Raw genomic sequence first — 15,504 nt, forward strand, 5'->3', positions numbered from 1 at the left:
CCCCCAAATACCTCCTGTTCCACACTCCAGCCCAGTTGGTGGTAGTAATGCACCTTTAAGTTGAAAAACCCTAAAGAAGAAGAAGAAACTGGTGGAGCGTGTTGCTGAACCAACCGAGGACAAAATAAAAACTCTACTCGAAAACAAAACCCTCAAAAAATACAAAAAAAGCAACAAAATATGGAATGAAATTATTTGATGATAAGAACATACCTTTTTTTATTTTTCAAGAATTATTATTATAGCATTTTTCACAAATTGCTACTGTCATTTTGCCGGTTTGTTTACATTCTAAGCGGAAATGATTTTGTCAGATGTTTTGTATAAAGTTTTTATTTATCAAATTTGCAAAAAATAAAAATAAAAATGCTTTGTCTCTCAAAATCCAGTGAATGTGGATAGAATAAATTAGTAATTCCACTCAATCTCGTCGTACATGACTTCTAGCTACATGTCTCGTCGGTTATCCACTCATGTACGACTCGATTTCGTGGAATAACTTAAATGTATATCGCAATGTACAGTATATCTTCATAATTTCATGATTATGAAAGAGCTTCATAAAGCTAGTTTCAAAAACGGAGAATAAGGAACACCAAATATCCGTAATGTCACAGACTCAAATGCTGGAACAACATTTTGCAAAGTCTAGTTCGGTGTTTCTCAACATGGGGACCGTGATCTTATTCTGTTACAGTGGTGCAAACCAGAATCCACCAATATCAAAGTTATTATATGAATTAATGAAGCCTTTGTAGTAATTATCCTGTGTGACTGTTCACTTGGGTTTAAATTCAAAAACAACTTCAGCCTAACGTGTTCTTTTGGTGGAAATTTCAAGAATAAGAGTTAAAAAAATAGCCTCAATGAGCTCATACTGCCCAGTGTTGTTGTGTGTGAGTTTGAAATCTGATCAATCCTGTGGGAGGAGTAATGATTTTTGTGAAACTGCATATGACCCTTGTGTAGCCACATCCATAGCAGGTGGTGCCACCTGGTGAACAATTCTTGTTGGAGTATGTCTTTAGAGTCTTCTGGGTGAGTTTCAGTGAAAACATCCTAGCAGTTTACAAACAGTAGTGTTTAGTGTGACAAGTCACCCAAAATGATGCCCATAAAATGCCCATAACATGTTAAATATGACAGGTGGCACCACCATCTTGACAACTTTTATACAGACCAACCTGGGGAACATTCCATATGAGTTTGATCAAAATCAGATCACTCCTGTAGGAAGAGTAGGGATTTTTATGAAATTGCACGTGACCCCTCTGATTTCACAGACCTGCCTGATCCATCCTGGTGCCCTGTGTCTGGTTGGAGTCTCATCGCATCGCTCCTGTGGAGGGTGGCCCCATGTGGACAGTTGGGGGTCGCGCCTAGAGGACACTCTGGACTCTTGCAGTGGTGCTTTTGTGGCTGGGGACTGCAGTTGACTTGCTGACTTTAGGACTGCAGTTGACTTGCTGACTTTAGGACTGCAGTTGACTTGCTGACTTTGGGACTGCGGTTGTCGTGAACGGTTTTGCGCTCGGGTTTCCGTCGGTGGGGGGTTTATAGCATCAACGAAGCTGACTTTATGTTAGGACTGTTAATGTTATAGTCATGTTGTCTGTTGTTGCCCAAATGAGGATGGGTTCCCTTTTGAGTCTGGTTCCTCTCGAGGTTTCTTCCTCATGTCGTCTGAGGGAGTTTTTCCTTGCCACCGTCGCCACAGGCTTGCTCATTGGGGATAGATTAGGGATAAAATTAGCTCATATTTTAAGTCATTCAAATTCTGTAAAGCTGCTTTGCGACAATGTTTATTGTTAAAAGCGCTATACAAATAAACTTGACTTGACTTGACCCCTCTGTAGCCTCATCCTTGGTAGGTAGCACCACCTGGTGAACGATTCTTGTTGGTATATGTCTTTAGAGTCTTCTGGGTGAGTTTCAGTGAAAACGTCTCAGCAGTTTATGAAGAATAGCATTTAATGTGACGAATCACCCAAAAATTTCAGAGGCCCAAAAAATCATAAATGTGACAGGTGGCACCACCACCTTGACAACTTTTATGCACACCCACCTGGAGAATATTGTATATGAGTTTGATTGAAATCTGATCAATCCTAAATATATTACGTTCATTATGTCTTCTTCTTAAATCAAATCATTAGTTTTCTTTTGTTTCAGACATGTAAATCTGATCAATCCTGTAGGAGGAGGAGTGATTTTTGTAAATTGTAGACGGACGACGACGGACAATGGACGGATGACGGATGGACAACGCGTGATCGCATAAGCTCATCCGGCCTGGCCTGCAGCTGGATGAGCTAAAATCCCCCATTTCTCTAAAAAATAGACAAAATAAGATTATACAAATTTAAATGACAAGTCTAATATTTGAATATGTGACAGTCCATGGAAATCATTTAAAATAGTTAATGGCTGCAAAGAAGTTTGAGATCCTTGGTCCAGCATAAAAGGTAGCACTGACTGAAAATAAGACGTACCGTACATGCATGAGTAGACGTCTGGCTGTTGCCTGAGAGTCTGTGGATTGATCACATGATATCCTACAATTAAAGCTCAGAATTTCCAACCTCCAACTCGGAAAAATGCCCAGTCAACTCAGAAATCCTGCTCAGAAAGTTGAGGAGGTTTCTTCACTTATACTGTACAGTAGTAGATCAATCAACATATATATTATCTCATCTCATCTCATTATCTCTAGCCGCTTTATCCCGTTCTACAGGGTCGCAGGCAAGCTGGAGCCTATCCCAGCTGACTACGGGTGAAAGGCGGGGTACACCCTGGACAAGTCGCCAGGTCATCACAGGGCTGACACATAGACACAGACAACCATTCACACTCACATTCACACCTATAGTCAATTTAGAGTCACCAGTTAACCTAACCTGCATGTCTTTGGACTGTGGGGGAAACCGGAGCACCCGGAGGAAACCCACGCGGACACAGGGAGAACATGCAAACTCCACACAGAAAGGCCCTCGCCGGCCACGGGGCTCGAACCCAGGACCTTCTTGCTGTGAGGCGACAGCGCTAACCACTACACCACCGTACCGCCCATACATATTATGTTATCAAATATATAATTTTGTCTGTACTGTTTGTTCTGAGTAGGTAAATACACTGTACATCACTGATATGACAGTTAGCTGGCTAGATTGTTGCTGACAAAAGACAAACTTTTTTTTTTAACTCTGTCGCTTGAAAAGTTGAAATCGGGATAATTCTGAGTTCTGACTTTCAACTTCATGGGTAGTGTAGTTTGACTGCTTGAATGGGCAAAGGTGAGGATGGGACAACAAACTTTACGGCTCTTTTCATGTAAACTGCAATGAAAAGCAATTAAGTAGTGCCACAACATGAACCAGTCTGGTGGCAGTGCAAAAATAATTAATTTTCTTAACAAGCTATTAAAAGGTCCGTATAAATCACACTGAACCATTAACCAGCTCTTCATCTTTTTTCTTTTTTTTTTGTGTGTGTGTGACCTCCAGGCGCTGTTTGACAGCATGTTAGCTGAATGTGATGCTAATTTATGCACATATTAGACGGATGAGCGGTGGTGCGAGGGGTCGCGGTCATGGAATATTATTGCTAAGAACATGTTGATTCTACGGTTAACAACATAAAAACAGTGCTGTGGCTTTATCATCTATGCCTGACCTCCATAAATGCTGCGCGTGTGTGTGTGTAGCCCCTGATAAACACTCACTGTTTTCAAGAAGAGAAAGACATTTGCTTAGTAACTGGGCTCTGATGACAGCATGGTGCTCTCAGCAGCGACTGCACCACCGTATCCTAACTGCAGTGGATGAGTCACAGCCACCACGGCACTAAATCTCCTCACTCTCTCACACACACACACACTCTCTCTCTTCAACACACGCTGTCCCCTGCCCACGTCACACCTCAGAGAATTTCCAGGGCTTCTCCTCACGCAAAGGGAAGAAACAGCAGGCCTCTCAACGCTCCAGCCAGCGCTCACATTCTCCCTCCAAAACAGCAAAGAGGTGGTAATAATGTGTGAGAAAAACTGCAGATACATGCAGACAACCCAAACCTCCTGACAGCCCAAACCACTACCGAACACACACTGGGAAAAAACACTGAGAACCTCGTATTGGCTGGGATTTGGTAATAGATCTCGGCTTGGTGATAAATGTTGGGAATGGGCGTGAGCACACAGTGTGCACGCAGGAGGAGGTTCCACTCGGGGTGTAAAGTTTCGGAAATTCTGATTGGTGCACATGGCTCAATATTTATGGTACGGCTCAACTAAATTGGCATTGTGACTGAACAGATCCGACCATTTCCAATTCCAGTACCACATGCAACGTTATTAGTAAAATAATAAAATTACTGATATTAATTACCAGTGAATTTCTTTATTTTCTTTTTTTTTTACTGTTGTCACATAACCTTCCAGTGAAGGAGGTGTGGCCTCTGTATTTCAGTCCCAGTTAAGGAGGTGTGGTCTCTGTGTTTCTGAGTCCCAGTGAAGGAGGTGTTGTCTCTGTGTTTCAGTCTCAGTGAAGGAGGTGTGGCTCCTGTGTTTCAGTCCCAGTGAAGGAGGTGTGGCCTCTGTGTTTCTCAGTCTCACTGAAGGAGGTGTGGCCTCTGTGTTTCTCAGTTCCAGTGAAGGTGGTGTGGCCTCTATATTTCTCAGTCCCAGTGAAGGAGGTGTGGCCTCTGTGTTTCTCCATCCCAGTGAAGGAGGTGTGGCCTCTGTATTTCTCCATCCCAGTGAAGGAGGTGCGGCCTCTGTATTCCTCAGTCCCAGTGAAGGAGGTGCAGCCTCTGTGTTTCTCAGTCCGAGTGAAGGAGGTGTGGCCTCTACGTTTCTCATTCCCAGTGAAGGAGGTGTGGCCTCTGTGTTCCTCAGTCTCAGTGAAGGAGGTGTGGCCTCTGTGTTTCTCAGTCCCAGTGAAGGAGGTGTGGCCTCTACGTTTCTCATTCCCAGTGAAGGAGGTGTGGCCTCTGTGTTTCTCAGTCTCAGTGAAGGAGGTGTGGCCTCTGTGTTTCTCAGTCCCAGTGAAGGAGGTATGGTTTCTATGTTTCAGTCCCAGTGAAGGAGGTATGGTTTCTATGTTTCAGTCCCAATGAAGGAGGTATGGTCTCTATGTTTCAGTCTCAGTCAAGGAGGTGTGGCCTCTATGCCTCTGATGGAAATGTGGCCTCTGTGTCTGTCACACGCAATGAAGGAGGAGTGGCCTCAGTCCCAGTGAAAATGTTTCTTTTGTGTTTCAGTCCCAGTGAAGGAAGTGTGGCCTCTGTGCTCCAGTCCTAGTGAGGGTTAGCGATGCAGCTTTCGGACCGAAAGGTCAATGGTTTGATTCCCCGGACCAGCAGGAATAGCTGAAGTGCCATTCTGCTCCCTGGGCTGCTCACTGCTGTGGTTATATCAGGTTCTTGTTGTCCGTCGCTCTGGATAAGATAATTAACTGCTCTAGCTAAATGCCTGTAATGTAATGAACATGTGTGTGTGCACTGTGCCTTTATTGAAAACCTGCCTCACCTACTGTTTATTAACACTTGAAATCATTCAATAAGGATTGATTTAAAAAGCAAAGAGTGTGGTCTGAATAGTAAGACAACTCCCTGAATAAGGTAAAAACAAGAACACTGTAAATGTTGAAAGAAGTAGAATAAGGCACGAAGAAGCAAATTATTCTAAAATTGTTTTAAAACATTCTCCTTCTGTATTTCTTATTTTGACTACTCTCACCTACTGGCGTATACACGCCGACAGTTTTGCTCACAGAAAGAGAGCAGATTGATGCTGAAACACACACAGAAAGACAGGTTATATTCATATATCCATATAGTGTATGATGGACTTGTGAAAAGCAAGATCACCAGAAACACAGAGCTCGGGCTGAGGATTGATTATCCTCGAATGTTGTTTAGGTCCATTCACTTTCAATGATAGAGCACTCCGCACATGAGACAAGGGACAGAGGAAGCCGTGAAGCGAACGCATTACTCACTGTAGGATGCATCCCCAAAGGAACGGCATTTTCTTACCGAAAAGCCTCGAGCACGGTGCGCTCGGGCAGGCGAGGAGCCACACGCTCAAACACACTTCTGAAGTCCTCCAACTTCAAAAATCCACGGCCTGCAGAAAGAACACAAATGAGACTCATCAAAATCATGTCTATTGTTGGTCTTCCTAGGAAGGATGTTAGTTCAAACCCCAGGACTGTCTTTCAAGGTTATATACACTATATTGCCAAAAGTATTTGCTCACCTGCCTTGACTCACATATGAGCTTAAGTGACATCCCATTCCTAATCCATAGGGTTCAATATGACGTCGGTCCACCCTTTGCAACTAGAACAGCTTCAACTCTTCTGGGAAGGCTGTCTACAAGGTTTAGGAGTGTGTTTATGGGAATTTTTGACCATTCTTCCAGAAGCGCATTTGTGAGGTCACACACTGATGTTGGACGAGAAGGCCTGGCTCTCAGTCTCCGCTCTAATTCATCCCAAAGGTGTTCTGTCGGGTTGAGGTCAGGACTCTGTGCAGGCCAGTCAAGTTCATCCACACCAGACTCTGTCATCCATGTCTTTATGGACCTTGCTTTGTGCACTGGTGCACAGTCATGTTGGAAGAGGAAGGGGCCAGCTCCAAACTGTAAAAACAGTCTGCATGCCTAGGTGCTTGATTTTATACACCTGTGGCCATGGAAGTGATCGGAACACCTGATTCCGATCATTTGGATGGGTGAGCAAATACTTTTGGCAATATAGTGTATGTTATTAAGGATAATAGTTAGTGAGGTTCTTGTCATAATGTGACAGTTTTTATAAAATATCTGCTCCGAGAAACTTCAGTCTCTGTGGTGCATCAAGATTCTGGAAACAGAAAAACAAACAATATGGATCACTAACATCCAACCAGTCAGGACACATACCATTGAATCCTTTAACCCTCAGAGCCTCATCCATATGCTTGGATTCAGCATAACTTATAAGTAGCTTTGGATAAAAAGAATGAATAAATGAATAAATGTACATCTGATAAACAATCGCACGATTTTGAGAATAAATTTGCTTCCCTGTTTCCTGCTGACAATGCTGATTTGGTGAGAGTTTGTTGTTTTGTCTGAGAGGTCTGATGGGAAGAGACAAATATCTGCTTGAGTCTCGGAGTGCCGAGGAGCTGCTTCCTGAGAGCACTGAGGATCTGGTGCCTCCAAGCTTGTCATCCTGCCACTGTGGGCTTTGATTTGCCGGAAATAGCTCCCCTGAGGAGCTTTAGAGCGCTGCCGTCCAAAGTCAGGGCTGAAAGTGGAATATGTTTAGCGTGTCTGCTGAACTGAAGAGGGGGCATGGCGCAGCTCTGAGCTGGGAATCGCAGGGATGAGAGTGAACATGGCACGGTGCATATCAATTCCCAGGCCTGACCGTATCACAGCACTTTACTGAGTTCAGCAAAAAACGCAAGTCGAATTGATTGAGTGGAGAAGGAAAACACACACCTCCAGAAACTGTTGTGTGATAAACCAAAACTATATATGTTCTAGGGCGACACGGTGGTGTAGTGGTTAGCACTGTCGCCTCACAGCAAGAAGGTCCGGGTTCGAGCCCAGTGGCCAACGAGGGCCTTTCTGTGTGGAGTTTGCATGTTCTCCCCGTGTCCGCATGGGTTTCCTCCGGGTGCTCCGGTTTCCCCCACAGTCCAAAGACATGCAGGTTAGGTTAACTGGTGACTCTAAATTGAGCGTAGGTGTGAATGTGAGTGTGAATGGTTATCTGTGTCTATGTGTCAGCCCTGTGATGACCTGGCGACTTGTCCAGGGTGTACCCTGCCTCTCACCCATAGTCAGCTGGGATAGACTCCAGCTTGACTGCCAACCTGTAGAACAGGATAAGCGGCTACAGATAATGGATGGATGGATATATATGTTCTAGGCGTTGGCTAACAGGTGATGATTTCACTTATACATTACTTACAGCATTAGTTAAAGGTACTGATTGCAAAGTCATCTGAAAATTTATTTTTTTTTATTGCGCATGGCATTTTCCTATGTCCTGCAAGAACAATGTCATGTGGACGAGATGTGATCATTTTGATGCACCGAGGGTCGCTTTTCTCTGTTTTGGGACTGAATATCCTATTTCTCTACAGAAACAGCTGAATGCAAGGAGCTTTAATTAGCATAACTATGGAACTGTGTCACACCAAGATGGCGACACACGGAAAACATCGTGGCTCTGCATCGAGAGTTTTGAGTCGCGGGGATGTAATTTGTGGTTGACATTCGCGAATAGATCCGTGAAACAAAAGACGAATATATCTTTTCCCTGTTACTGTTTTTGTGTTATCGTTTCTTTCTGTGTAAGATCAAAACATTAGGTGTATAACTCCATACTCAAACTCACCAATTCAAGACAAGTGCTGCAAATTCTTCGTCAGATTTCACGCCTGTTTCATCCTTCAGTCGATTCCAGCGGTCGATCTGTCCCTTCACCGAAATTCTTGCGGACAACCTTTTGGTTTCCATCACTTTTCTGGCACGTTTTCTAGCTGATTCGCTTTCATATTTTCCTTTTCTTTTCCGCTGGTGGGAGAGCGGAGTCCACCATGTTTTCCCATATCAACTTGTTTTGGTTAAAAGTAGGTTAAACATGCCCCACGGTGGTCACGTGACATTGTTGCTCACTTGCTTCAGTGATCTCCGGAATCGTAAAATGCGGGACGCATTTTATCTCGGCAAAACATTCACACATGGTATGTGCAGCAGCACAGCTCCTCAATTTTGACGCAAAACATATTGCGACTCCAACAGCAACAAAAATAGAACATTTCTGCCCAGAATTCAACTTTGCAGTCAGAACCTTTAATTAATATTGCACCACAACACTTGAATTATCTATTCTGATTGGTCAGAAGGTATTGATTAATTTTCTTGAACAGCAGCTCTGAGAGTAGTGCAGCTACAAGTAACAAGTAATATGTTATCATTTTTATAGTAACAATCCAACACACAAATAACCTGATATGGTGAAGTTTTCAGTGAAGAAATGTTTATTAATCATTTATGGAACGGGTGTCCAGTGTTTTATAACAGTACGTTTTCAGACATGGGAAGTTTTTGACGATGGAGGACTCTACTACTGTTTATAGCTGATATAATAACAGGTACTAATTAGTTTCACAGATGTTACACAACACTAAATGCAAATTTAAATGGATAAACAGCATGAAGTGTCATTCTTTACTTAAAAAAAATTGCAATCGCTGGCGAATTTCTGTGGTGTAGGAGTAAAAACATTTTAGAACGTGCTGTTATAGAGCAACAATTAACCCTGCTTTAGCAAACCACGTACACATCATTGTTCATGTTAACTAATAAAACACCTAATGTTTGTTTAAATGTTAATTGCTTCATGAACCTCAACAGATATTTATTCAATATGTATTTGAAGGTTAAGCTCAGCTTGTTAGCAACATTCAGCAAAATCTACATTACATTACAGGCGTTTAGCAGACACTCTTATCCAGAGCAACGTACAACATACCCAGAGCAGTCTGGGGAGCAACTGGGGGTTAGGTGCCTTGCTCAAGGGCGCTTTGACCATTCCTGCTGGGCTAGGGAATTGAACTGGCAACCTTTTGGTCCCAAAGCTGCTTCACTGACCATTAGGCCATGGCTTCCCCATGGCCATGTGACTTATTTTTAGTTATGGATAAAATAAACATGAAAGTTAATAGCTTTAGAGTCTCTATTAAAAACATATCCTCATGCTAGTTCACTAGGTCAGGGACCAAGAGTAACATCGAGAACATTTTGTCCAAAAACAAAGTCTGTGTAAAACAGTAATACTGTAAGTGTTCTAAGTTTGTCACACCATAGAAAAATGTGTTGTTAACAATTCAGACAAATTTGAATCTGATTTTTAAAAAAAAAACGCCTAAGTATATAAAATTAGGTTTCAAAATAGTTAAATAAATAAGAGAGCACCCTGAGGAAACCCACGCAGACACAGGGAGAACATGCAAACTCCACACAGAAAGGCCGTCGCTGGTCTTTTTTTAATGTGCAAAAATTGTGCAAGTTCTCCCACTTAAAAAGATGAGAGAGGCCTGTAATTTTCATCATAGGTACACTTCAACTATGAGAGACAAAATGAGGAAAAAAAATCCAGAAAATCACATTGTCTGATTTTTAAAGAATTTATTTGCAAATTATGGTGGAAAATAAGTATTTGGTCAATAACAAAAGTTAATCTCAATACTTTGTTATATAACCTTTGTTGGCAATGACAGAGGTCAAACGTTTTCTGTAAGTCTTCACAAGGTTTTCACACACTGTTGCTGGTATTTTGGCCCATTCCTCCATGCAGATCTCCTCTAGAGCAGTGATGTTTTGGGGCTGTCGCTGGACAACACGGACTTTCAACTCCCTCCAAAGATTTTCTATGGGGTTGAGATCTGGAGACTGGCTAGGCCACTCCAGGACCTTGAAATGCTTCTTACGAAGTCACTCCTCCGTTGCCCAGGCGGTGTGTTTGGGATCATTGTCATGCTGAAAGACCCAGCCACGTTTCATCTTCAATGCCCTTGCTGATGGAAGGAGGTTTTCACTCAAAATCTCACGACACATGGCCCCATTCATTCTTTCCTTTACACGGATCAGTCGTCCTGGTCCCTTTGCAGAAAAACAGCCCCAAAGCATGATGTTTCCACCCCCATGCTTCACAGTAGGTATGGTGTTCTTTGGATGCAACTCAGCATTCTTTCTCCTCCAAACACGACAAGTTGAGTTTTTACCAAAAAGTTCTATTTTGGTTTCATCTGACCATATGACATTCTCCCAATCCTCTTCTGGATCATCCAAATGCTCTCTAGCAAACTTCAGACGGGCCTGGACATGTACTGGCTTAAGCAGGGGGGCACATCTGGCACTGCAGGATTTGAGTCCCTGGCAGCGTAGTGTGTTACTGATGGTAGCCTTTGTTACTTTGGTCCCAGCTCTCTGCAGGTCATTCACTAGGTCCCCACGTGTGGTTCTGGGATTTTTGTTCACCATTCTTGTGATCATTTTGACCCCACGGGGTGAGATCTTGCGTGGAGCCCCAGATCGAGGGAGATTATCAGTGGTCTTGTATGTCTTCCATTTTCTAATAATTGCTCCCACAGTTGATTTCTTCACACCAAGCTGCTTATCTATTGCAGATTCAGTCTTCCCAGCCTGGTGCAGGTCTACAATTTTGTTTCTGGTGTCCTTTGACAGCTCTTTGGTCTTGGCCATAGTGGAGTTTGGAGTGTGACTGTTTGAGGTTGTGGACAGGTGTCTTTTATACTGATAACGAGTTCAAACAGGTGCCATTAATACAGGTAACGAGTGGAGGACAGAGGAGCCTCTTAAAGAAGAAGTTACAGGTCTGTGAGAGCCAGAAATCTTGCTTGTTTATAGGTGACCAAATACTTATCTTACCGAGGAATTTACCAATTAATTCATTAAAAATCCTACAATGTGATTTCCTGGATTCTTTCCCCCCATTGTGTCTCTCATAGTTGAAGTGTACCTATGATGAAAATTACAGGCCTCTCTCATCTTTTTAAGTGGGAGAACTTGCACAATTGGTGGCTGACTAAATACTTTTTTGCCCCACTGTATTTAGTTATCCACTGAAAAATTTTTCTTTCGTGAGTAGCATAAAGGTCTTACAGGAATAGACACTTAGTATGAATCAAGCTTTATGAGGCCTGAGCTTGGGTGATAGTGCTTGTGAGATTTGTGGGACGTAGACGTAGCTAGCTAGCAAACTGTTGGCTGTAGTATGTGTAATAACTCGCATTTGAGTGGGATAACCACTGATACTAATACTAACGTTATAGTGTTAGGGGAGGGGTTATGCTACATATGAATATGGATCCAGTGCATCATTGAGCCATGATTTCTAACCCGCCCTAAAAATTCTGAACACAAATACGATGAAAAACTGTTTAACAGTCTAATTCCACAATGCATCACTACATACTTCACAGCCTTTTCATTTCTTACATGTATAATGCATTTAGAAAAAAAAATCTCTGAATTTGGAGGATGGGACTGTCTCTCTGCACATAGCTGTAGGCCATAAATAAATGCCTCAGCTGATGGAAGAGTTAGCCCCGCCTATAATTAACAGTTATCAATGAAACTGAGTCGTAAATGAGCTGATAGCGGTTATAAGCCATGCATGATCAGATTGAGTGGAATAACTGTTTTATTCTATCCACAATTATTATTATAGCAATTTGTGAAAAATGCTATAATAATAATTCTTGAAAAATAAAAAAGATATGTTCTTACCATCAAATACTTTTATTCCATGTTTTGCTGCGCTTTTTTGAGGTTTTGTTTTCAAGTAGAGTTTTTATTTCATCCTCAGTTGATTCAGCAACACACGCCATCATTTTGTTTTTCTCTAATCACGGTATATGAGCTGATATACCTAGTAGTAGAGTAACCAATCAGAGTGTGTAATTACTCATATCCAGTGAATGTGGAAAGAATAATTATTATTAGCATACATACAAGCCACTTTTTCCATGGAATAAAAACATGTATTTTATTCTCTTCTAGTGGGTTTATTGATGGCATGCAATATTGTTATCATATCGCTTATCCTACATGTATGACGCCACTCTACCCAATGGAGAATGAGTGTGCAATATTGTTGTAATATTGCACATTGTCAAGACAACACGACGTCACACAATGGAGCTCATGCAAAGATCCAATGACAACTTTTCTGCTGCACATGCACACAATCATTTCTTTTTCGGCCGGGAAAGAGAGAAGATGGGGCTAATTCAGTGCTCGGTTTAAGCACTAAATAAATAAACTGAAAACTAAAACTAAAGATGCACTGAACACCCGAAAGGCTACCAAAATTTAATTATATATTCTTCACGCATATATACAAGATCAAAACAGACCAACGGACATCGAAAAACTGGAAAAGACACCCATCAGAGACATAAAACTTCCGCGCTAGCGAGTGACTGACAGTTTGTACATAAACATGGCAGCAAGGTTTGCTTCATTAAAAGTGAAAGATTTAAAGAGAAGGAAGCGCTGAACGCTCGAAAGGCTACAAAAACTTCCCTGGATATTCTTCACACATATTTACAAGAGAAAAACATACCAACAGACATCGAAAAACTGGAAAAGAGAGCAATAGCAGAAATATAAAGCTCTACTTGGAAGTGAGGAAAAGTGATGGAGACTTTTACAAGAGGACTTCACTTGTGGACTTCACTCAGCAAAACCCTTTTGTTTTGAATGACTGTAATGTAACAATGAGCTACGACCAAAAGTAACTTTGAATTTGAACTGTCAACCTGTATATAGCTTGTATATAAGTTGGGTTGTTGTTGTTCAGGCTTTTTGGACTGGTACCATTTTTATTGTTAGAACTTTGACTTTATACATGTACACTGGATTGACAGAACATTGAATTAATTGGATCAGGATCAGCATTCAATATTGGTAAGTTACCCCCCATTGCCCTGCGATAACCTGGCAACTTGTCCAGGGTGTACCCCGCCTCTCGCCCATAGTCAGCTGGGATAGGCTCCAGCTTGCCTGCGACCCTGTAGAACAGGATAAGCGGCTACAAATAATGGATGGATGGATGGATGGATGGATAATAATCTCATCTCATCTCATTATCTCTAGCCGCTTTATCCTGTTCTACAGGGTCGCAGGCAAGCTGGAGCCTATCCCAGCTGACTACGGGTGAAAGGCAGGGTACACCCTGGACAAGTCGCCAGGTCATCACAGGGCTGACACATAGACACAGACAACCATTCACACTCACATTCACACCTACGCTCAATTTAGAGTCACCAGTTAACCTAACCTGCATGTCTTTGGACTGTGGGGGAAACCGGAGCACCCGGAGGAAACCCACGCGGACACGGGGAGAACATGCAAACTCCGCACCGAAAGGTCCTCGCCGGCCACAGGGCTCGAACCCGGACCTTCTTGCTGTGAGGCGACAGCGCTAACCACTACACCACCGTGCCGCCCCTGATGATAATAATAATAATAATAATATTGGCTGGCTTTTTTCATGGTATATCAGATATATTCCATTCAGCTAGCTAACTTGTCTTTGACTCGTTCAATACCATGCTAGCTGAATGGAATACATCTGATATACCACTCAAAGCCAACCAATATTATTTAAATATTATATTATTATTAAATATTTTATTGGTATAGAAATAAGTTAAAAAAAAAACTTCCACTTCTGTCCTACAGCCTTTACCCTGATCATTCATTGCAGTAAATATGTCATAACTAATGTTACTTCAAGTTAAACCCCAAGCACATATTAAATAATCGTATCATTGATTTGTGCTGAGTTTGTTTGTGAAATTCTTTCATGTCATGTGGTATTAATGCTTTTAATGTTACACTATTTTAGCAATTTCCGAAGCTAATTTCTCTACAGAGTATCTTTTGATCTAAAAAGTACTTTTTTAACTAATGTTAATATTAGTATAAAGTGTAGATAGGTAAGTTTGCTATATAAAAATCATGCTTATTCATAAAAACCCAGATATTACTGAACCGGTGTTGTTACAGGTAGGATGGAGGGCCAAAGTCAGTAAGGTGTGTGTGGTCTGCTTTGATGGTGAGGTGGGGCCAGAGTGAGAAAATGACAGGTTTTCTGGCAGTGCCAAGCACACTCTATCACTGGGCACGCTGCCACATCGGCTCAGGATAGAGGCAGCATGCTTAAGTGTGCTTTTCCCCTCAATTTGTTCCTGTTGAAGACAAGGACATGGTGACAGCGCTGACGAAGCCTTCAAACACCTCACGCAGCTGCGACAGGCGGGCTGAAGACAGTAGAGGGCTCGTCAGCGTTGGCGTGCTGTCAGATCCTTCACACACGGAAAACCCAGACAGAGGTTTTAAGCTAAGTTGGCAGAGGAACAAAGGCAATCTATCCTGGAGCTGATGAAATTATTAAGACACGTAGCAGCGGTATAAACTTTGAACTAAACGTTTTTTTTTCTGGCAGTTGCTGCTCTAATGCTGATCTCATTTTAATGCACTGATGGCCAGCAATAGTTTCTGATTAGAAAGGAAATTATCAGAGTAGCATTTAAAAGGAATAAAACATACTGTGAGTTCCTGTTATCAACCTGGTGTCCTGGAATATTTTATCACTCTTATACCACAGCAATTAGATTCATTACAGAGCATGTCGTACTATTTTATCCATTTATAGTTACATCTAGTGTTAAGTTAAATCCTGTTTTCACTTACATTATAGCATCTATAAACAGCCATTCCCTCACCACCTCTCATGAAGTATTTTCATGTTACCAAAAAAAGCATGAAAAATATTCTGTCCCATGGTTGAAAACCTAAAGTTACAGCTTTACACTGACTGTTACGAAGCGCTGACACTGGATATCATTCCATAAATGTACAAACCCCATTTCCAGAAAAGTTGGGATATTTTCCAAACCGCAATAAAAACA

At 42.0% G+C, this 15,504-nt stretch overlaps 1 protein-coding gene across 1 annotated transcript in view; it reads right to left on the bottom strand.

The window, feature by feature from the left end:
• efcab11 (EF-hand calcium binding domain 11) overlaps positions 1-15,504 on the bottom strand; it is a 137,324-nt gene that overhangs the window by 89,611 nt on the left and 32,209 nt on the right. Inside the window, exon 5 of the mRNA XM_060932787.1 lies at positions 6,034-6,124. Within this exon, the coding sequence (XP_060788770.1) occupies positions 6,034-6,124 (91 nt within the window). The remainder of the gene's footprint in view (positions 1-6,033; positions 6,125-15,504) is intronic.

Source organism: Neoarius graeffei, chromosome 11, assembly GCF_027579695.1.
Source record: "Neoarius graeffei isolate fNeoGra1 chromosome 11, fNeoGra1.pri, whole genome shotgun sequence".
Taxonomy (NCBI): Eukaryota; Metazoa; Chordata; class Actinopteri; order Siluriformes; family Ariidae; genus Neoarius; species Neoarius graeffei.